General features: G+C 36.4%; 1 protein-coding gene across 3 annotated transcripts in view; it reads left to right on the forward strand.

The window, feature by feature from the left end:
- Nucleotides 1-21,949, forward strand: part of LOC105674645 (protein single-minded) — a 187,543-nt gene that overhangs the window by 68,315 nt on the left and 97,279 nt on the right. For all 3 annotated transcript variants that reach the window (XM_067348235.1, XM_067348233.1, XM_067348234.1), the window contains one exon: nucleotides 19,958-20,148. Coding sequence is in view for 2 of the 3 variants with exons in the window: in XM_067348233.1 (XP_067204334.1) it covers nucleotides 19,958-20,148 (191 nt within the window). In the remaining variant the exon portion in view is untranslated. The remainder of the gene's footprint in view (nucleotides 1-19,957; nucleotides 20,149-21,949) is intronic.

Here is a 21,949-nt window from a genome sequence, read left to right on the forward strand (position 1 = left end):
CACATTTCAATCAATGCACCTGCTGCGTACAAAAGCTCCTGAAACGCGCATTTTGTCCGCAGTTTATTCACGTTCTTGCTTCAGCGAGGATTCCCGTTTTTTACGTCGTGAAATCGTCACTTGCGCGATCATATCGATGCTTATTTTTTGTGTGCTCTCTGCAACATATAATATCTGGTAAGGGAATTTCCGATATTATTGCGCTTTTATCGCTTTTTTATATTTATTTAATTTGATAATTGGAAGAATTAAACCCGATTATTTTTGTGCGTGTACATGTGCCACATAAGAGATTAAAATTCTTCATTTTTTGTGCATGAAACGCGAGGTTGAATGCAATAATTTTTATAGTAGAAAAGTCATATTTATGGTAGATAATTAATTTGCAATTAATATTTTTTTTCACGTGAAAATTTTAATTTATGACGATTAAAATATAACTTATTATCCATAGTTAAAAATAATTTCAACTGTAATATTTTTATGGGCAAATTTCAACCGTGTGATACTTGCAATTGTCAGCTCACTTTTCGAAGATGAGTTGTCAAGGGTTCAGCGAATCGTGAGCGAACCATCGACGGCTAGAAATGTAGCAGGTATCGGCGCGTAGCAGGTACACAAACAGCGGAGATCACAGGTGTGTTGTGCCTCTGTTATTCTACCAAACACCTTCTAAGAATGGATCAGATAGCTTAGCGCCGTCGAGCGACAAGTGCGAAGCCATTGCAAGTATCTGGCCGATTGCGATTTATTCTTTTCAAGCTTATTGTTTGCCGTCTCGTGTGATTTCATTGTTAAAACAATTAATTATTATCGCATTTATTTTTGGCACCAATAAAATACAATTGTAACGATATGATTTTCTAATTTACGAGTGTAACTAGCAGCTTGAAACCGAAATAGTATCAATTAGTAAGGTATACTAATTCTAATTTAAAGTTGGGATTTGCTCGTTATTTTTAACATTTATCGCGAAGTGCATTGCTTCGCCGCTCGATCGCGGCTCGCTAAAAGGACAAAGACACGCCTCTCATCGTGTGAATGAACCCGCGGAGCGGAAAAACAACGATAGGGACACAATCAGAAGCGAGGTAGCTAGGCGTCTCCCACGTTATCTGTTCCCGTGTGCGTGAAACGAAAGTGTGAACATGGTCGCGCGTTTAAGGTGTGAACTGTGGACGGCGAATTTCGTGTCCGACTGGATTCTGTCGGCGGGGGGGAAAGAGAGGGAGGATCCGCTCCACGATGCGAAGAGAGATACACGAGAGAAGAAAAAGGAAGGCACAGTAGTCGTCTCTCCGTGCCTTCCTTCGGCGAGCACTCGCTTCTCCGGAGCCGAACCGGGAGGATACAAGGTCCTGGTATGCGGTGATATCGACTCATTACCATGCCCCGGGTGCAGGGTGCAGGGCGCGACTTGCATCCATTAGGATAATTGCTTCTCTAAGTTTCCAGAGTGTTTTCTTACCTCCGCCCTTTCGCTGATTGCTTTACGCGGGTAGCAGTTAGAGCGTATGATAATTCATCGATTGGCCTCGGTTCGATTAGCTCATCTTTCGCTTATAACTGTCGAGATTATAGCATTTTTATAATGAAAATTGAGTATTTGTTTTTTTATTTCATACCGCGTAACGTTTTAACGATATAGAATATGAAAATTTTGTCTAACAATATTTTTTTGAATATACAACTTCAATGTTTTACTTCAATTTCTATTCTAATTGTTGCGTTTTTTAAAGAATGAGAAAACCATTCTTTGGTAATGTCAACAAAAAAATCGAATTAAATCTATCCCATAATAGTGCTTTACTTTATATATATTTTTTTAGTAAAGAAAATGGATTTGTTATTTTATTTCTTGTGCAAATTGAAAAAAATATTTAATTTTTGGCTATACAAGCTTATTTATTTGCAATCTTTGAATTAGTAAGCTGCTGTCGGCAACGCGTCTACACGCCCACTGCGCGGGCTCGGTAGCGTCGACGAGATATCGAGATATCGCGTGGACAACGTATCTCTTAAAATGCACTTTTGGCGCAGCCGACTGTGGTACAACATCCACTCCGGCACGCCTGATGATAAATTCTGCTTGGGGCGGTCGCAACTTTTCTATATCCGGGGCTGGAGTACGCGAGAACGCGGCACAGCGCGGAGACGATTCCATTAGATAATTAATTTCGCCCTTAATGAGCCCGCGGGGACGTATGTTAATGCGGCGCGTAGGATATTTACATCTACGGTCACCACGAACGGCACTTTCGGTCGTTGTTCACGTATACTCACGCACCGTAGAAACGCATATTGACAGGCCGACGCCCTTCCGTCTGCCGGAGAAAAGGAACAGCAACGCCTGAAATGTATCTCGCTCTGTCTTGACACCTGCGAATTCCAGTCGGCTCGAGGCACAGCCGTTCTTTTTATTTAGCCAAGTTTTTCTGCCGGTGGAAGATACACATCGTGTCGTCGGCCAGTATGAGAAATTAATTAATTGTAATTACGGATTTTATGTTTCGCCGTGAGCCGCATGTTTTATAAATTTACGCAATATTAATTGGGACACGTTTATTACTGCGATAAATTTAGAAATGTCATCTGTATCACATTGCATCATAAAAATCTTTGAATATATAATGTTTGCATTTTTACATAATTTATAGGTAATCAAAGAATCATTTGATTAAAACTTGAGTCTGTATAGCTAGTATAGATGTTATATATATTTTGAACATTCGTAAAAGAAATTTATAATGCTTTTAAATAACAAAGCCAAAAATTCACAGCTTATTTAATGTGCATTAGTGCATTTCTAGAAATTTTTTAGAAATTAAAGCGAAAAGAGGAACAACAAGTCGGGAGTCAAATGAGACAGGAAAGAGATCTGGACCACTAATCTTTCGGCGGTGAAAGGCCGACAAGAGAGGGGCCAACATCCGATAAATGGATTTGAGATGGTTCTCTTTCACCCTTTTCGTTCCCTTCTTAGGTCAGCCACGATTCCTTTTTTGCCATCTATGTCGGACGGAACCTGCGTGTTCGAGATTGCTTGTACTATGTCACACGAATTCGGTAGCATTAAACTGTACGTGTGTGCGTACATGTACGAAGGAATTGCCGATGAATTGATTAGGTACCGCGCGTCCCGGCAATCTCTTCATTATCGCGTTAAGAGAGAAAGAAAAACATGGAACTGAGCCGCACATATTGTACGGAAGATACACGAACTCTCACTTGTTTACTTTGCTTTATACTTGATTTATTTTATTTCTTTTTATTTTCTAAAACTTTTACAAAATAAAGATGGAATTGAATTTAAGTGTAAATTCAAATTAACATTTTTTATTTTAATATAAGAATATAATATCACAAAAATTCAAGATTATAAAAACTTCTATACAAAACATACAATTACTACTAAAAATTACATTTTTGTTTACAAACGTGTAAAATATTATTATATTTCCGATTATGAATATTAACTATAGCTCTATTTGTTGTTCCTTTCTTAACTTTTATTACTTACGAAATATAATTATGCCACTTTTTCCAAGATTCAGAATCTGACATCAAATTCTGTATCCAGATTGAGTTATAATAGTAGAGGAGAAAATTAGAAGCCAGGTATTATTGTTGCATCATATTAGAGATATATATTTTGCAACCCGATTACACACAATGATGATGAATTACTTAATTAATAGCAAGTAATGTTTATCTGTACCGTATGATTGCGGGTATTAGCGGATATCCAGATCAGATCGAGTGATAATTAATTAAACGAATGTCGTATTTACATATGTTGTTGCTCGGCTATCATTAATGGTACTTTGCAAGACTACGGTTAGCAATTACGCTGATATAGAGGCACTATTCGTAATTCAATAAGCAAAAGGTGGATAATACGCGCCTCGGCGATGGAACGAACCGGTTTGCGTGGATTCACCTAATTCTACTTCTCTCATATGTACGAGTAAATGAGTCCCGTGCTAATCGCCGCGTGTGATTTAATGTATAACCACATATCTCATCCGATGTACGAATCACACAGATTCATGCATACGGAGAAACAAGCAAACTGACCAATGCGCTTTCATGGTCGTGTTTTGATCGTGTTTTCTAGCATGAAATGTAGTAATTAGAAAGTTATATATGATTTATGCTTGTCTTTACTTATTTGACGACATTGCAACATGGGATATTTGACAATAAATGCATTTGGTGCATCGGGACACTTTTTCTTCTACTAAACTTTTATTAAATTCATGTTTTTCTACATTTAAAACGTAAGGTTTTTTATGACATTAGAATGTTTTACGAAGAGAGAGAAATTAGCAATTACTTAATAAAACGTTTACGTAAAGCGAGCATATGTGTATCAGAGATTGCCTTATTAAGGGAAAATTAAATAACGGAACATATGATTTTGCACGATCGATAAAAAATAGATTTACTGTTATAGGAAATACTTTATGTGTGTGTGTGTGGTAATACTAAGGTTAACGCATTTGTCGTGTGCATTTTATTCGAGAAACAAATGTCCAGTGCTAAGTACTGCACGGTGATTAGCAAGTAGTACGAGCGGCGCTGTGATGCGCAATAAATCACATGTGTACGGTAAATTATATATCACCCGGAGTAATTATTCTGCATGATTATAAAGGAGTCGACGGGGTCGACTTAACCCCGGTGTGATGCTCATATCTCGTCTTTTTTGCGGGAGTCTGCGGAAATGAATTCCCGCGAATAGGTGCCGTGTAATAAATGCGTGAAACAATTTGGTATACAGCGTACAAATTTCACAGCTCGATCGTCCGTTAGTCTTTCGATTTCAGATCTTGTCTCACCGGTGCTTGTAATAACTAGCCAAAGGTATTTACAGGATATTGATAAATAATATTGATAGATTTTATAAAATTTTTTGATTGTTTAGAATTTTTATTAAATGAAGACGTCACAATTGAGAAATAATTTCAATTTAACGTAATATTAATGTTAAACAGATATAAACGAACGAGTATCCATCGGAATTTTCTAAGGATCGGAGTCAGAATATATATAGGTAGAGATCGGAAATCAATTAAATCTCCGTTAACAGTAAATTAATGTTAATAGGGAACGAATCTTAGGAAAACAGCGTGGAGCTTCGTAGACACGCGCAAAATTCTTCGGCCCCGCACGTCGCCGGTTCCGATATACAAGTGATTTAATAATTACCGAGCGCGCCAGGGCACGGGATTAATGCCGCGGCCGCGACCGGCCGATACATTATTTTAATGAAACATGAACACGTGTATATAAATCACACCTCGCCGTTCCTTTTTTCCACGATGCCCTTAATGGCAGCGCGCGTCCTGCCTGGCTCACGGTGGCCGACCGCGGGCCGAGGACTAAATTAAATGAACATCTAAATCGTCTCGAACGCGGGCTCCACAAATCTTCCGACTGCCGAAAAACCCGACGGGTGCAGAGTTGCTCTCTTTCTCTCTCTCTCTCTTTCTTTGGACAGAACTCATGGACAGCTACTAGGGGTTCGCGCTAACCTGTGCGCGAACTCGCCGCTATAAATTCTCTTGGTCGAATTCGAAATTCGGTATACTGTCGTGCGATCACGTGAGAAGAAAAAGAGCGCAGAAAAGGAGAAGAGCCGGTTAGAATCACCGATGTAATGTATCGTGTAATGCAGTAGTGCAACTCGGCAATTTTTGATTGCTTGTATTTCATTGGATTATTTGTGGGAGTAAGAAAGCCGTCAAGCTTGTTTCTTTTTATTCCTTTATCACGAGATCGCGAGGTATTACGGGGAAGCAGGAATGAAATATTTAAATTTCTAATTATCGACTGTCATTAATTTTTTGCACAAACGAGTTTTCTCCTATTCCGCCAATATTTTCTCGCAGCTTTTTCTTTTTTGATAACATGACATAACTGCGCAGCACGTGAGTTTCTGTATATATAAAATTGTAATTATACAAACATACGATTTTTTCTAAAAAGTATTTTTTTTAAGAGGTGTGAATTATTTTTTAATAGTTGTGAAAAAAAAAAGAAATAATTAGAAGACTTTATATAAATTGATGATAGAAAGTTGTTATTACATTTTCTAGAATTAGAAGTGCATTTCTATAATAGAAAAGAACATTATTAAGAACGTCACACACATACACACATTTACAAACACAAAATATAATTGAAATTAAAATTACAAAATACAATTATTCCAAATTATTGAGATTAAATAGTTAGGCACGAGTTGTTTGGATCCGTCGAACTTTGTTAATTTGGTAAGATCTTGTGAACCCGGCGTAATTTAGTCGTCTTCGATTAGCCACCTCGAAGTGGCTTGACCACGATCAAGAATCCTGCCGCAACAGGAAACGGCAATTCATTAATTATCCACTACCACTATCATCTTGTATATACGCGAACACAGAACTGAGGTCTATGAAGCTGGTATCCCAAAATGCGAATTTTTATAAGACGTATATAGCATTTGATTGTCCACAATTTCGGACCATATTTGTTTATACATAATTTTTTTGTTTATTTTACAAAGAAAAGTTATACACAAACAAAAAAATTATGTGTGAGCAAATATGGTCCAATTGTGGACAATCAAATGCCGCATACGTTTTATAAAAATTTGTATTTTGAGATATCAGATTTGCAGTTCTCGAAGGCTGTCTATTCTCGAAGATACAATGAAATTGATTTGTTCGTTCGATAATTGCTCGGTATCTAATTGGAAATATTCGATCAATTTACCGATTTCGAGAAGTTTATTACATTATTTTTTTCTTTTTTCTAATGTCTTAAAATTTTTCCTTTTTTTCTCTTTCTCTACAGTATGAATATGTATTTATTTTATGTTAAATGTAGAAAATTAGAAAAAGCAGGATACACAAAATATTGTTCTACAAAATAATTTTCTACAAAAAGTCTCATGAGAGCTGATACTTTGTATTACCATTTCTTTAAGTCAACTACGGATTATAGTGATATTAAAAACTAGACAGGCTTTCTAACAACTCGCCGGAAAAGAAAGTTCGACGAGTAGGTACGTTGAATTGATAATTTCTGGGTAATAGACGACTGATATCAAAGTAATTAGAACGTGTAATTATATATGTTAACGTGTAATTATATTAGTATAACAGTTTAGCGTTTTATTTTATATAATTTATAGCAATTTATTTAATTGTATATGAATTACTTTTTACGCAGCAATGCTTTGCTTACAAACTTATGAAGTGAATTATTTTATCTTAAATCAGTCTTCTTTTTTAATGCAATTTAGCTAGAATTATATATATGTTATTATGGTTTAAAAATAAATCTAATAATACAAATACATATCTTCATCGCGTATTGCTAAGTTTTTATAATAAAATAATTCCAAAGAAATTAGAGTCGTTGCACTTTTCATTGCCTGATAATAAAGGCAATTATATAATATATGATATAGTAGGCTCTAAATTAAATTATAATTTATGTTTTACACTTTTACACGGAGAAATCGTATTAACGGAAATCCGTGCACAGTCGTGGTGTCGTGGCGTGGCAAGAAATAGCCGATAGGGATCAGAGGAGGGAATAACGTCAGTAGCATCGTAAACAAAGCCAGAAAAGGCGTGGGACGTCGAGTAGAAAGGCCTTACAGATCTTCGTTAATTGTACGGATTGAGCGCCGATCTTCTCGCCGTGATATCTTCGATTTCTCGCAATAATCAACTGGCCGCCGGCTGCCGCGCCACGCCTGCGTAAATCGGCATATCGCAATTCACGTCCAATGGCGGATTTACCGATAAGCCGTCTAAGCGATCGCTTAAGTGTCCAATTACAATATCGGGGGACCCTTAAGAAAAATACGATCGATGAATTTATAAATACTTGTGTTAAGAGTAATTATTTTGGCAAATTAATTCAAGGAATTTATTAATTTATAAATACTATACGTTTGTAATTAATAATTACCAATGCAAATGATTTAAATTAATGAAATATATTTGATAGGTTTGATTCGCAAGTGCGGAAAGAAAGATTTATGCAAAAATTTTGGATTCAGTGATTATCGTAAGCGTAATAAATGTCTCGCAATTAGCATTCCATTCAGTAATATATTCAGGTATTCGAATGCTTTTCAGCGACCCTTCTCGGGATCACTCGTCTTGTCGATAGCTGCCATCGCACCAATTTAAATCATTGATATCTAACGAACGACTTGTGAATTGCATCCAAATGCAAAAGATTTCGCCTCAGCGATCTTCAACTTCTTTTCCTTTAGCATACCGTGTGAAAGCGAATCGATTTTCGTGTATCACTTTCATAATTTTCATCTTCTGCATCTTTCGTAATATACTGCAAATGCTGCTAACACATGTTGTGAAAATTTTCACGGACTATGCTGATTACGAATTTTTGATTAATGCTACACAAAAATACATATTTAGTTTGTTTTATTCGTCAAAAAGAAATTAATGAAGACATTGAAATAACAGAGCATTCAAAGTATCATGCATTTCTACGAAAATCTTGGGAATAACGTTTCTAATTTTGATGAGAAAGCGCACGAGGATTACGAACCTTGTCGTTTCGCTGTGTTGATTGAACTTGGAGTGTGGGAGAAATGGGAACAGCCCAATATCCGCTAATGACTTTTTAAGTGTGCTCCAGGTAGACGCACGGCATGTTCTGAAGCTGCCCTAATCTGACTTTAATTTATCCTACCGTTACCCTATCAAGAGTATCCAGTAGCCTTTCCCATTTTTTCTCTCACCTATCGCTCGTCTACTACGCCCTTTTTTCTTACGAAAGCGACGTAACTCATGTGATTGATCGCAAGAATTGCGGAGGAAGATACCGGAAATCATCTTTTTTTGTTTCTCCACATCCGAGCATAATCATAGCGCAACTTTTTTTACCAAGTTTATATTTCATAAAATTATTCTCCGGTACACATAGACGAAATAACATCTCTCATTGATATTTATGTATTTCCATGTTTTATTAATCAATACTAATTAGCTATATTTATTTTACGCTTTATACTGCTCCTATCAATTACTTTATCTTTATTTATTTTAATTCAGGATTTATATGCGATTTAATGATATAAAATTTATCTTCCGTACGAAAGTTCTCTCGCACGTAAAATAACACACTCGGGCATAAAACAGTCATGGCGACCAACCCGTCTATTCTTCCGACACACGTCGGAGAAAAAAAAAAAAAATACAACGGAAACGCGTCGGACTTCCGACGTAGAGTTTCGTAAGTATCGGCCAGAAGGAAAGAAAGTGACTTTGGCGGCGGAACAACTTTCGACATCCTGTGCCAAACAATCGGCCATATGCCGTGCCGAATGCCGACCGAATGCTGACACCCGAATTAGTGGTTTTCAGCCGCGACGTCAAACAATGCGTTGTCCAGCATCGAGAATGCAATTGCAGCCGGTGGTCGGCACGAAACTTTCGTATGCGTCAGGTTGCATTTTGTTTCTCGCATGCGCATGCACGCATGGTCGAAATATTGTGAATGTATACGAAATTCAATAATTACGAGAATTCACGATCCGCAAAAACGTTCGTTTATATTTTGTGTGCCTTGAAAATGTTACCGAAGAACGTATAATTATCAAATATAACTTTTTATATTGCTTGCCATCAGCAGATGTTTAAAAAGAAGTAATGATTTCGAATGTTTTTTTTTTTTGTATAAAAGAAGTAAATATATTACTCTATAAAAAAATATTATGAATTAAAAATTGTTTTTTTATCGTTTTATTATTAACATCATTAAAATTTGGAGATGAAATTTTTGTAGTGCTGCGTATTCCTTTGGAGAAAATATCTCTCAAACGTTTCCTTATTTAGCGAGAGTGAACGAATTACGGCCAAAAAATGTGTGAGAGCGATGCGAATGTTTTTGCTGCCTGTCGTGAATTGATGCGGTGTAATTTAATGCCAAATGCGACGGATAACGAGAAGCAGATAACGCGTTGATGTATGGGCGGTTCGTTCTCCGGAAATCATGTTCAGACTGGAATAATTTCTCAAGTAGCTTTGCATCGATAACGTGTAATGGATGATCACTGATTTAGTAATGTAAAAATAAAACAAAATAAATTTATATCATTAAATCGCGCGTTTATTCAAAGATTTTTAATTATACAATATTTTATTTGAAATGATATATTTAGAGCTTAATACAAAAATTTTTACATTTTTAATCGCATGCAATTAAACGGTTATAAATTATCTGTTTTTAGGCAAATTGATCAAGAAATTAAAATATAGAAACAAGTATAGAGTTTTGGCGATTAGAAAAGAATTCAGTTTATTTAAGTGTCAGAATAAATTTAATTAATTGCGTTTATTAGAAATTTTAATAATCGACATTATTTCTTGGAAGCAGTGAAACTCTGAATGGACAGGCAGCTAATTCGTTGCATCGCGACGCTCTAAATCCGCGCGTCGATCGTCCCAAGTGCGATGCCCCGCGATAGAATGTCGCAGCTCCTACACTCAATTAGTTCCGGCACCGCAGTACGTATCATCCCAATAACGCGCTTGTGCTGGCATAATAATTCCGTTTGTCACGCTAGTTACGCGCTCTACATAGCGTCGTGCGAGAGATCGCACGCGCATCGGAGGCGCGCAACTACATTGCCGCATAAGGCTGCCGCATTAACTGAAGGAAGGCTCCGGCATCGCGACGCAGCGCGTCTTTTCCTCCGCAATGGAGATCTTCGAACTTTAGCCGGAATAATTGGAATTTGTTATGCCTTTTGTGTGCATACAATTATTTTGTATTGCACGATATAAAAAATTTTAGAACTATTACTCTTTATAAAACTTAGCAAAAGAGCTACTAGATAATAAGATCAGACTTTGTATCACGTAGTTCTTTTCGTTATCCTTAAAATAAAGATAATGTGATTATAAAAATAATTACAGAAATCAAACTTAATTATCTCATTGTCACATTTATTATACGAAGATAAATTTTCTCTACCAAGATTCTTTATTATTGAATAAATACAAATTGAAACAATTAGATTCATTACATCGCAGGAAATACAACTTTAACAAGGAGGAAATGATTTTAAAAAATGGATTTTTAAAAGCGAGATATCTCAGGCGCAGCGTATAAATGGGGAATCAACTCCGAGATTGATCTAACATAAGTTTACAATGTGGTGTAATGTACGTGTAATGTATGAATTGTGTAATGTAGAATTCCACATCCTGTTAGGGCTTAATCGGCGGGATCTTCTTCGACGCGCCAAACGGCCCGCGCCGCGCGTAATGGCGTACGATCCGCGACGTAATCGACATATTATACGCGATATTCCCGGGCGCGCGTTAACGGGAGCGTAAAGCATCGTTCTCTCGTTACACGCGCGCCGCATTAGACACGTTAGCACGTAAAGAAGACGCGTGGTGCTGCGTGCTATTATACCACGCGCGCGGTAAGCGCCGCCGGAAGAATCGCCCCGAACCAGAGCGTCGCGGGGCTCCTCTCCACTTCCTAAAACTTAATTATTATAATCGTCGCGGTTGAGATTAATTGCGTCGGCCGCACGGATGAAATGCAGCCGGCGCTACGCGCAAGCTATTCTAGCATTGCTGAATGCAAACGCTATTTCTAAAGCGGAATACGCAGCGTGCGATGGTGTAGACATTTTTCAAAGCAAAATTTGATTTTGATTTTTTCTGAAAATACTGTAATTGTAAATGTGCATTGATTTACATAATTTATATTTATTTCACTGAAGCATACATAAATAAGAAATAGTAGTTTTATTTTCAAAAATCGAAATATTTTGTGGATACGTAGATTTCGACACAATGAATTAATTAACTTTTTAAATATTATGTTAAATGTGCGATATATGACATTTATCTGTCTCTGTAACGAATAATTTCGGTTACGTAACAATGATCAGACTGCGGCCAGAATGCCGGGCATGAAATGGACATTTACGACGCATTAATTGTAGAGAGTCTGCGAATTTTTGCCACGAAACATACCTAGAGTAAACCTCCGTGGAATATTCCGCGTTATGTGGACTGGAAACGGGATCTGCACCGCTAACGATACGTGGAATGCGTTTTCACGCTCCACGCATGGTTGACCCGCGCGAAATGATTTTGTAGAGCTAGGTAAATAGCCATTTTCGCAATTTATTAAGAGTGCTCATTACTCATTAACAGATTCATTCTTACAGAAGCCAGCTACATAACTTTTTATTCATGAGACAAAGCTCTTGTAAAATTTTACCTTGTCAGGTGATACATTTCCGTCTGTAAAAGAGAAAGAAAATGACGGGAGATAATCTTTATACTCGTATGATAATAAGTTTCACCCACTTGTATTTGCATATAATTAACTTCCAATACAGAGCTAATATTAACTTTATATGCAGATGGCATATCGTGATAAGATAAAAAGGATATGTTTTTTTCAACATTTTCTTACCTTTCATGGCGTGTTGAAGGATACTTGTATGATGGCAGTAATTTATAGTGGTTGCTCATAATTTTTATTTTACAGCAGACATTAAACGTTTCTACCGCAATGTGGAATGTTTTTCTAAATGGGTTCAATACGGCATAATGAACGCTGGGAAAATCTTGTCGAACCGGGTAAACGGATGCAGTCGTGAATTCAACGTATTGTTACCGGTTTCAGATCACGCTGTAGATAATCGCTTATTAGATTCAATGCCTCGTCTAGTGTTGAGATCTGTCAGTTACGGGCCGTTAAATGGCTTTCGTAACACCCACGGTGATTACAGCGTTTTCACGTATGTCGTTTGTTTTTATAACAATTTCGGTAAGAAACAGATATGCGTTTGCGATTTGTCACTGCATGGGGTATCATTAAATATTTTTATATCGATGATATTTGTGGAGAACTATAGTATAAAAATAATTATTAAAAATAAGCCATTTTATAAAATGTTTATAAAATTTTATAAAAAAAAATGACTCTTGAAATAATAGAAAACATTTATTGCCACGCACATAAATTTGATCTTATTTAATATCTGGGAAAAATGATTAATAAACGTAGAAACAAGTGAAAACGACATTCTAAAGTTTGACAGCATACATTACTTTTCTCGACGTATATTTATTATTATATGAATATGCAATCGGGTATTGAGAGAGGCAGTCGCGATGGACAGCCGGTTGCGCGTGTCACTTCCGGTGACTGTGGGACGAAATTTTCACTTTTCCATTAGAATGTAATTATCGCGAGCGGGTCCCCTGGAAAGCACCTTAGCCATTATCCGCAGTAAAGCAAGTCATAATTTTTCGGCCACGTGACCGATACCTACGTATCGTTCTGTAAGATCTGATTCGATAAAATCAGTTCTCCGTCTCTCACGGAATACGAAAAGCCGCTGACATAGAATGTAATTAACTGCCATGGAAAAATTTTGGCATGCATAATTTATTTCAGTTAATAAATTTTTTGCTCTTTTCTCGAACGTCGATTTAAAATTATAATTCCGATTAGTTTCAATTGTATGACTTAAAGTTTTCGAATGCTACTAAATTTTATACAAAACTTTGATTGTCAAAAATTAATATCTCATTTAATGCTGCATCTGTTCTAGTTACATATATTCATTAGTCGAAATACTGTTTGATTATTTCAACGACAAAGTGCTTCTTCCCTTTTTCCCCGTTTAAATTAGACATTCGGAGCACTGACAATTCGCCCGACTAACTGCTCGCAGGGACGTGCGATTCCATTTATAATCTATCTTTCGGTAGTGACAGACAACGTGCTCCATTTTAGCTGCCATCGCCTCTCTTGCGTGAGAAGGGATCGGTCCAAGGTCGAAGGCGAGCACACTCCCAGGTAGCTCTTTCCTCTGCACCCCTCATGCGCTCTCTCCGAATGGTATATATCACCCTCGTACGCGGCGGCTATCAGGGTGACCATCCCTCCCGCGGTGGGAGCTTCCATTGCTACCCCATGCTGTCTGCCACCCCGGAACTCGGCCGGTGGTGTATCTACCCTCGAAAATCCATAGTGGACCCACCCTCGGTGGCGCCTGCGCATCCCGTTGCTAGCCTCGTTCCAACAACCAATCCCTCGTTCTTGCCCCTGACGCGGAATAGCGTCGGCGAGCACACGTAATCGGTGTAGCTAATAATATTATATCATCGTGAGTTTTGTATATCTGATGTATACATAATATGTAATCGAAAAATTAGATCCATGAAAATAATTAGTACAGTATAATAAAAGTACAATATAATAAAATAATTAGTATAATATAATAAAAAGATAGAAATTTAAGAACTAAATACTTTGAAAAAAAATGACAAAGAATCTGCAAGTTTGAAATTAATCTTTAATTCACACGTAATTTGTTAATTTGTCTATTTTTTTTAAGGTGCTTTGAATAGTTCTGTAGTTCTGTGTTTAGTAAATGTTTCTTCTGCAGAAGGAGATTTAATCAAATCTTTTGTAAGAGAAGTTGAGTTAACCAAAAATATTTTTTGATCTTTTTCTGATTGAATTTTTACCCTGCTACTTTTTTCTCTTCTTTTGTTCTCCGCGCGATTTTATTCAGCGCCCTTAAAATATCGACCGATCATGGTCCCGAGTCATCGGCCATTCTTTGTCCACTTATCTTCCGCTTTTCGCGCGCACGCGGAGGATGGCAGTGCACAAAATAGGCTTTAATGCGAGCACCGAGGCAACCTTGACTGGGATTTACCCGCCTGATGGATTCGAGGATGGCGTGCGGTGAGAGCTTCCGACCGTCTGAACGCGCCACCTTGTAACTCATGTTATTTAATTCTAATCAGTCAGTCGCTTACGGAATTAGCCGGCAAGAGAGTGCGTCCAATTTATAACTCTTAATCGAATGATCGGTTACTAATTGCATTTTTTTTGGCAGCTGCAGGTGTTCACAAACTTTCATCTAGTATTATTGTTAGGTTAAATTTACAAGCTGTTAGAATTACATTACAGAATAATAAATGATAGATACAAAATAAATTTTTTTATAACGTTGATTTGTATTACAGTATAATATAAACTGTGCACTATTTTTTACAAAATTTAGTTTTTCTGTTTGCAAAACATTTGATTCGAATGTATTATAATATTCAAGTATATCTTTACCGGTTCGAAACAAAGCTTTTCGAGCGGTTTTCTGTGAAAAGTCGCTGAATTTGTTTCTCCAGGAAAACGTTGAAAATTACCATGGTGGTGCTCCAGGATGAAAATTGCCAGGAGACCTTTCCTTAACGACCGCGGTAACATTGCCGACCATTAAGCGGAATCTGAAGTATATACACGTATGTTTCGAGTGCGTTACAGTGTCACGGTTCGCGGAGTCGATATGCATCTACGCAACTGGCCTAATGCTACAACAATAATGTGTTATGCGTGTGGATTATCGGGAGGGGCGCGAGAACTTGACACGTTATCACCTGGCCTACCAGACCGAAATCATGCGTCACTTTTAACTTGATCGAAATAATCGATAAACTTCAAGATAAAGTAGAATCTTACGTTTAATGTCGTATTGTCTTGTTTACATTTTTATTTGCACGTAATAAAAATATCAGAGTACATCTAGAGAGTTACACAAAGTATTATATACAAATTTGGTTTTTAAATTTTGAAATAAGAAAATAGAGAAATTGTCAATGAAAAAAAAATTTAATAATTAGTATTTTATATATATATATATATATATATAATGGAGCCTAAATATTAAATAATTAAATATACATGTGAATTCAGTGTTTTATAAATGGCTAAATTTAACATTTTTAAATTAAAACTACACACGAAGTTTTTAATGTTTTACGTATAGAATTACTCTCGATATAAGCAGCTAAATTAGGCACATGATAAGGGAATGGTTTTAAAATAAAGTGGAACAAATTTCTGTTGGCAAATAACGGTAAATAAATGTTGATTGCATAACGACTTGTGTATATTCTTCAGGCTGTGCGGGACGCGTCACATTGTTTCTCTTCGGATCTATCATTTTTTTTATCTATTTATCATCAAGGTACAGTTACTGTGCATCTACAGATAATAGCAGAGCGTCAGGCCTCGTTTGTATTTCCGAGGTAGCTATAACCAGGGTTCGTTCATAGCCAGACAGCCGCCTAGTTATATTCGCAAGACTTCTCGTTTCCGTAGATGTAGTCGGTTATGTAGCTAAGTCGTTATTATGCAAGACTGATAGAATATATTATTCGTACTATTTTTTTTTATTGACACATATCATTGCTGAATAATCTTGAAGCTAGGAATGGAATAAAAATATTTGCTTAAATAGTATTAATTAAATTTTATAAAAAATAGTATTAGTTAAATTTAATAAAAAAATAAATTTAAACCACTATTATTTCTAAATTAAGATTTTTCTATTTAGAGATCAAAATAGAAAAAATTTATTTATATTATCTTAAACTCATTCTACTTAGCGAAAAACTAATTTGTCGAATATCTTACAATATCTCTGAATCAATTATAAACTACTACCAAGATTGCTTTCTGCATATAAAATACCATTGTTGTTTTTATAAACTGCAAATCTTCGAAAAAGGTAAACGCAACGTGTGCGTTGAAAAAGCGATGCCTTTAATTAAAATGCTTAAGGGTTAGAAAGCGTGATGAATGAGATTGTCGGCCATATACTGCGTGGCGCGGCCGCGCCAAGAAGAACTCTATTAATTATTAGACGACATCAAATCCATTATTCAGGACGAGAAGCGACGGAGGTCCGCGAGAAATAATCTTATTCAGATACCATTAGTACTTTGCCGGACTGTCGTTTCCTCCTCGTCTTTCTTCTCGACAGTGCAAAACAAAGCTAATTATTGGGCTCGCAAACGGGACAAGAATAGCACATGTTTTTGAACGGCCAGATACTCTTTCAAGCACAGATATTAAAAGACAAATCACACACAAGGAAAACAAGAATAAGTACGAAGTTATAAAACATTGAAAATTAAAGAAACGAAGAAAATAAATAAATATTTCGTATCTCTGAATTAATATTGTAAATGTGTCAGAAAATACTAATGAAATAGTTTCTTAATAATAAATAAAATAAAATGCTGGATTTAAATCTTGATGAATAGAATTTAGTTCTGATTAGGAATCTACTTGACAGCAAAAGAGTATATTTCTCGAGATAAAAATAAAACTTGAGGAATTTCCGACTGTCAGGATATAAGATAATAATCTCTCTACTGAATGATCGCAGGCAATTTAGCATAATACACGTTGATAATATATTTCTTACACATTGTTATCTCTTACACATTATCTTATTCGTCAATATTTTATATTACAATATACTCTTTTTATTACCTAATAAAATTTGTTAATATTGAAAATTATCAGGTTTTTGAAAACTGTCAATTTAAAATTTCATATAATATTAAATATAAAAATAAAAGTAAAAGAAAGTCTAAAGAAAGTTATATTTTACAAAATTATTAAGCATTGCAAAAATGTTTATATACGAAATTTGATAGCGTAAAAAATATAATGCGAATATAAAATGAGAATACAATTTGTAAGAACATAAAGTCTACGTTTTTGTATTTTTTTTTTAAGTAAAATATTTGTTAGAGTAAAATTATTTTTCTGAAAGTTATTTTATCCAGAATGTTCTTATAACAAATGTTTATTTGTACACTGATCTTTTTGTGGGAAGAATGCGTCGTAGCATAAGACACATCAGTGCAAAAGTCAGAAGACAAGAGTCGTTTCTAGGAGCGAGTGTGCATTCGCAGTGACATCTCATTAACACTATTTTCTTAATAACCCGCGATAAGAACTGGTCCTGCCCGCGAACCCATTCCAACGTGTCCATCTCGCTTTCTTGCACAGCCTTGGCGAGCTCGTCGAAGGCAGGGCAAGGGAAGGCCGCGCTAAGGCCGTTAAATATATATATACCGCGTAAGAATAATAATTATTCCTAAGTATAGGCCTGCGCGAATGGCTGCTGCGGCGGCGCGGTGTCTTTGACGTGGCCGAGAGTATTCCGCACTCGTTCTGTGACATGAGCAGCATCGTTCCCATGGCGAGCGCTTCAATTAAACAAACAATTCGGAGTCAGATGCGTAAAATTTGATTTTGCATATTAATTTCGACGAGCAACCGGTGATGCCGTCCAAGAATTCGCAAAACTCATTAACGACACGATTTATGGCGCATTAAGCGCAGTGAAAGTCAACGGATATATTGGATAATGGAGGATTTATAATGAAAAACAGGAAGAAAATATTTATGGCTAAGCGTAAAAACGGAAGTGTTTGCTTTGATTTTATTCTATCATATATATTTTATATTTGCTTGTAAATATTTGTTGCATTTATCATTACAAGTATAAAAAATCTTACTAAGAAGTATGTATTTTTTAATAGATTAAAGTAAAATAAAATCTTATTTTTAATTTAATTGCAGGATAGAAATAAGATTTTGATAATATTTTTCAATAGAGAGAAAACTTGTAAAAAACTGTGCTGAATTCGTGACTTATATGTATTAAAAGCTATTTAAAATATAATCTAAAATATATTCCAATAATCGATTTAATTTCGGACTAACTTCCACATCTGAGTAAAAATTCGAGTATTATAATGTATAATATTTTCTTCTGCATATTAAAGTCACACATTATTGCTGATTGTGGAATGTTCTGTATGCTTCATATGTTTTTAAATTGCAATGTTAATTTTGCAAATGTTGCATATTCTAATGAGATTGCATGGGTATTGCCTCTTACGATGCGTGTCAATGGCTGCTATATTCATGGTGAGAGTTTTAATTAAGCGCACAGCAGAAACATTGCTTAAAAATGGGGCTTACATGTTAATTTAGGGAGATACCAATGGCGCAGCATTATTTTTTGTATTTTCTCGTTTACACATCTTAAGATTGTCGAAAAATTTGTAAGACAAAATTGTTTTAATATCTAATTAATTTTATAAGTTGTTTCACATAACAAAATATCTTACAAACAAATGTTAGTTACAATTTAATTTTAATTTATTGAATAATTTATCATACGCGCATATAAATTATAACTTTTTTATTTGAAACAAAAGACACTTTTATATATATATATATTTTGTTAAGATTAATCTGAAAGTTTAGAATAATTTTTACAATATGGCATTAAATATTTCGAGCATATTGATTTCTGAAAAATACTTACGCCAATGTCGGCTAGTCGGGCCACCATGTATATAGTAGCTGTAGTTGTCAATTACCGCCATAACTATTAAATAACTCGCACACTTTACGCCGAATTGGGCGGCCTGCTCGCCGGGGCATAAATACACCAAGTTACGAGCCCGGCATGTGTACCTTCGCCTAAGGACGTCCTGAACTGGCGTAGTGCAGGCGCGTATGTGTCGGCAGGGTGTCAATCAGCCCGGCTGGCACACCGGCAACTTTTAATTATCGAAATCCTGCAGACGCGGCCCGCCTGTTGTTAACGATTCGAGAAGCGCACGCTGATTCCGGTAATGAAGAGTAAAATGTAAATCCGCGTGCACACACATAACGGTCGGCGTGCCGCCGCACTGCCGCGAATTGATTATTAAAGTTTATCCCCTACTCGAAACAAAAGCTGGTTATTGAACTCTCATCGCCACGGACCAGTAAGATCATTAATTACCGTCTGTTGTAATAGTATTTTTTTAGCATATTTCAATGTATTCTCGATATACTTGAAACCACTTGTGAAAAATAGAAAACTATGCTAATATACTATACTTGATCAAGAACATTCTATAAATTGATTATTCTTTAGAACATTTAAAATCCTTCTTTTTTTCGGCAAAATTATGGTGATTATAATATATCGACACTTTACGATTTTTCATATCTCGAATATTTTTTCTATCTCTTAAAATAAATGTTTAGTTAGAACTTATATTTGGTTTTGTTACAGCTTGAAACCACCGCAGAAAGACGGGGTGACAAAGTCGAATCCCAGCAAGCGGCATCGGGAACGATTGAACGCCGAGCTAGATACGCTAGCATCGTTACTCCCTTTCGAGCAAAATATCCTCAGCAAACTGGATCGGCTCAGCATCCTCAGACTCAGCGTCAGCTACCTCCGCACCAAGAGTTACTTTCAAGGTGAGTCAAGCTTTTCAAATTATTTCACATATATATTATTGGAATTTATCGCTTGTATTGTATCCAAGTTTTATTGTCAATAATGTGTCCAAGAATTCACGGTGCTCGTTTACGAATCTTTAATTATTTTGGAATGTCTCGAAGATTTTCCCACTTGCATATCTAATTGTAAGACGTCGCTCGCGCTATTTAATTGTTGGCTAATTATTATCTTTATTATAATAATTATACTAAATAAATATAAATGTAATAAATGGTAGGGCCAAATTGATTCATTTATTTATTATTGCCGCTTGTGCAATAATCGCTGAGATACGTAGAACTCAGATAACAAATATCTCAAGTTGCGGCTATGAGCCCCATCGTAACACAACTATTCACCACCTCTTCGTCAGCACGCGAGATACTCATTACATCTTCGAGACAATAAGATCCGAAAACAATGCGCAGACATAGACTCGCCCATCATTCATCCACAATCACTGGGTGATAGCTTAATATCAAAACTATGTTCCGCGCATTGCGCGGAGATAAAATATCGAAATAGAGGGGGATTTTATTCGCTTACAACGAAACAATGAAAAATGATCTTTGGCTCGCCAAATGCTATTCACGTAATTCGCATTTAACGATAATGTTAATAGACAAAATCATTATAAATGATAACACATTTTTTTAACCGAAGGGATTTTTTTCCACCAAAAAAAAAAAAAAAAAAAAATAAAAAAAACAAAAAAAAAGAAAGAGAGAAAAACTGATTCTCTACCATGAGTAATACGTTCGGTCGCTATGCAAAAATTATGCAACTTCAGCGGGAGAATGCCTTCCTGCACCACGGGTGTGCAATCTCATCTGCAATCGCAATCAGGTGGGGCCAATCGATGAATCGCCGCGGAATAATGGGTAGACGTTCTCTCGTCTTCTTTCTCGCTTTCTACCATCCGCCGTCGTGCTTTCGTCCCTTGTTTCCAATCTCGCGACGAGCAAAGTGACTCCTGCGCCAACGTGAAATCGAGCTCATTGATTTTACACCAGGGTTACCATAAAATAGCGAAAAAAAATGAGATTGTCTTTGCATCCACTTTTCACTACTTTAATGTTAAAAAATTATTCAACATTATTGAAAAGCATTATCTCTGTTAACAAATGCAAATCATTTATCTTACCTATTTTTGACGAAATTTTCAATATAAGCTTAGAATTATTGTTATAAACTTTTTGCAAAATATACGATATTTGTGAAGTTCACCTTAAATGACATCATATTTGAACGTAAATTTTGAATTTACACATTTGCTCTAAATCTTTCGGAATTTTGCTGCTTTTCGATGTGCAGAATCGTGTTCGTTCACTTTTATTTTACACTTTCGTCTCAGTCATCTCGAAGAGTGCTGCTCCCGGCTATTCTGACCGTTGCCAACCATTGCGCTAACCAAACGCGACGACTATCGCGTATAAACGTACGCGTACGACGACGCGACGTCGTTTCCTCCGAAAGAGAGTGGCAAGCGGAGGAGGAACGGGTGGGAAAGAGTCCATTAGCGGAAGAGGTGGGCATCGCACGGCGCGGTCGATGGTCGAGAGCGAGAGCGAGCGAGATGGCAGATATACCAGAGCGCAATAGCGTATGCAAGGTAATGCACGGGCACGAATCCGGATTGAACGCGCGGAGGAGGACGCCCGTTGTTGTCGGTCTGTCTGCATGTGTTTGTATGCGTGTGTGTGTGTGTGTGTGTTGCTCCTGCTGGCTACCTTTGCACGATATCGCGAATCTCGCAGTATATCACCGGGGTCCGCGTGC

This window comes from Linepithema humile, chromosome 1 (genome assembly GCF_040581485.1).
Source record: "Linepithema humile isolate Giens D197 chromosome 1, Lhum_UNIL_v1.0, whole genome shotgun sequence".
In the NCBI taxonomy this organism is placed as follows: domain Eukaryota; kingdom Metazoa; phylum Arthropoda; class Insecta; order Hymenoptera; family Formicidae; genus Linepithema; species Linepithema humile.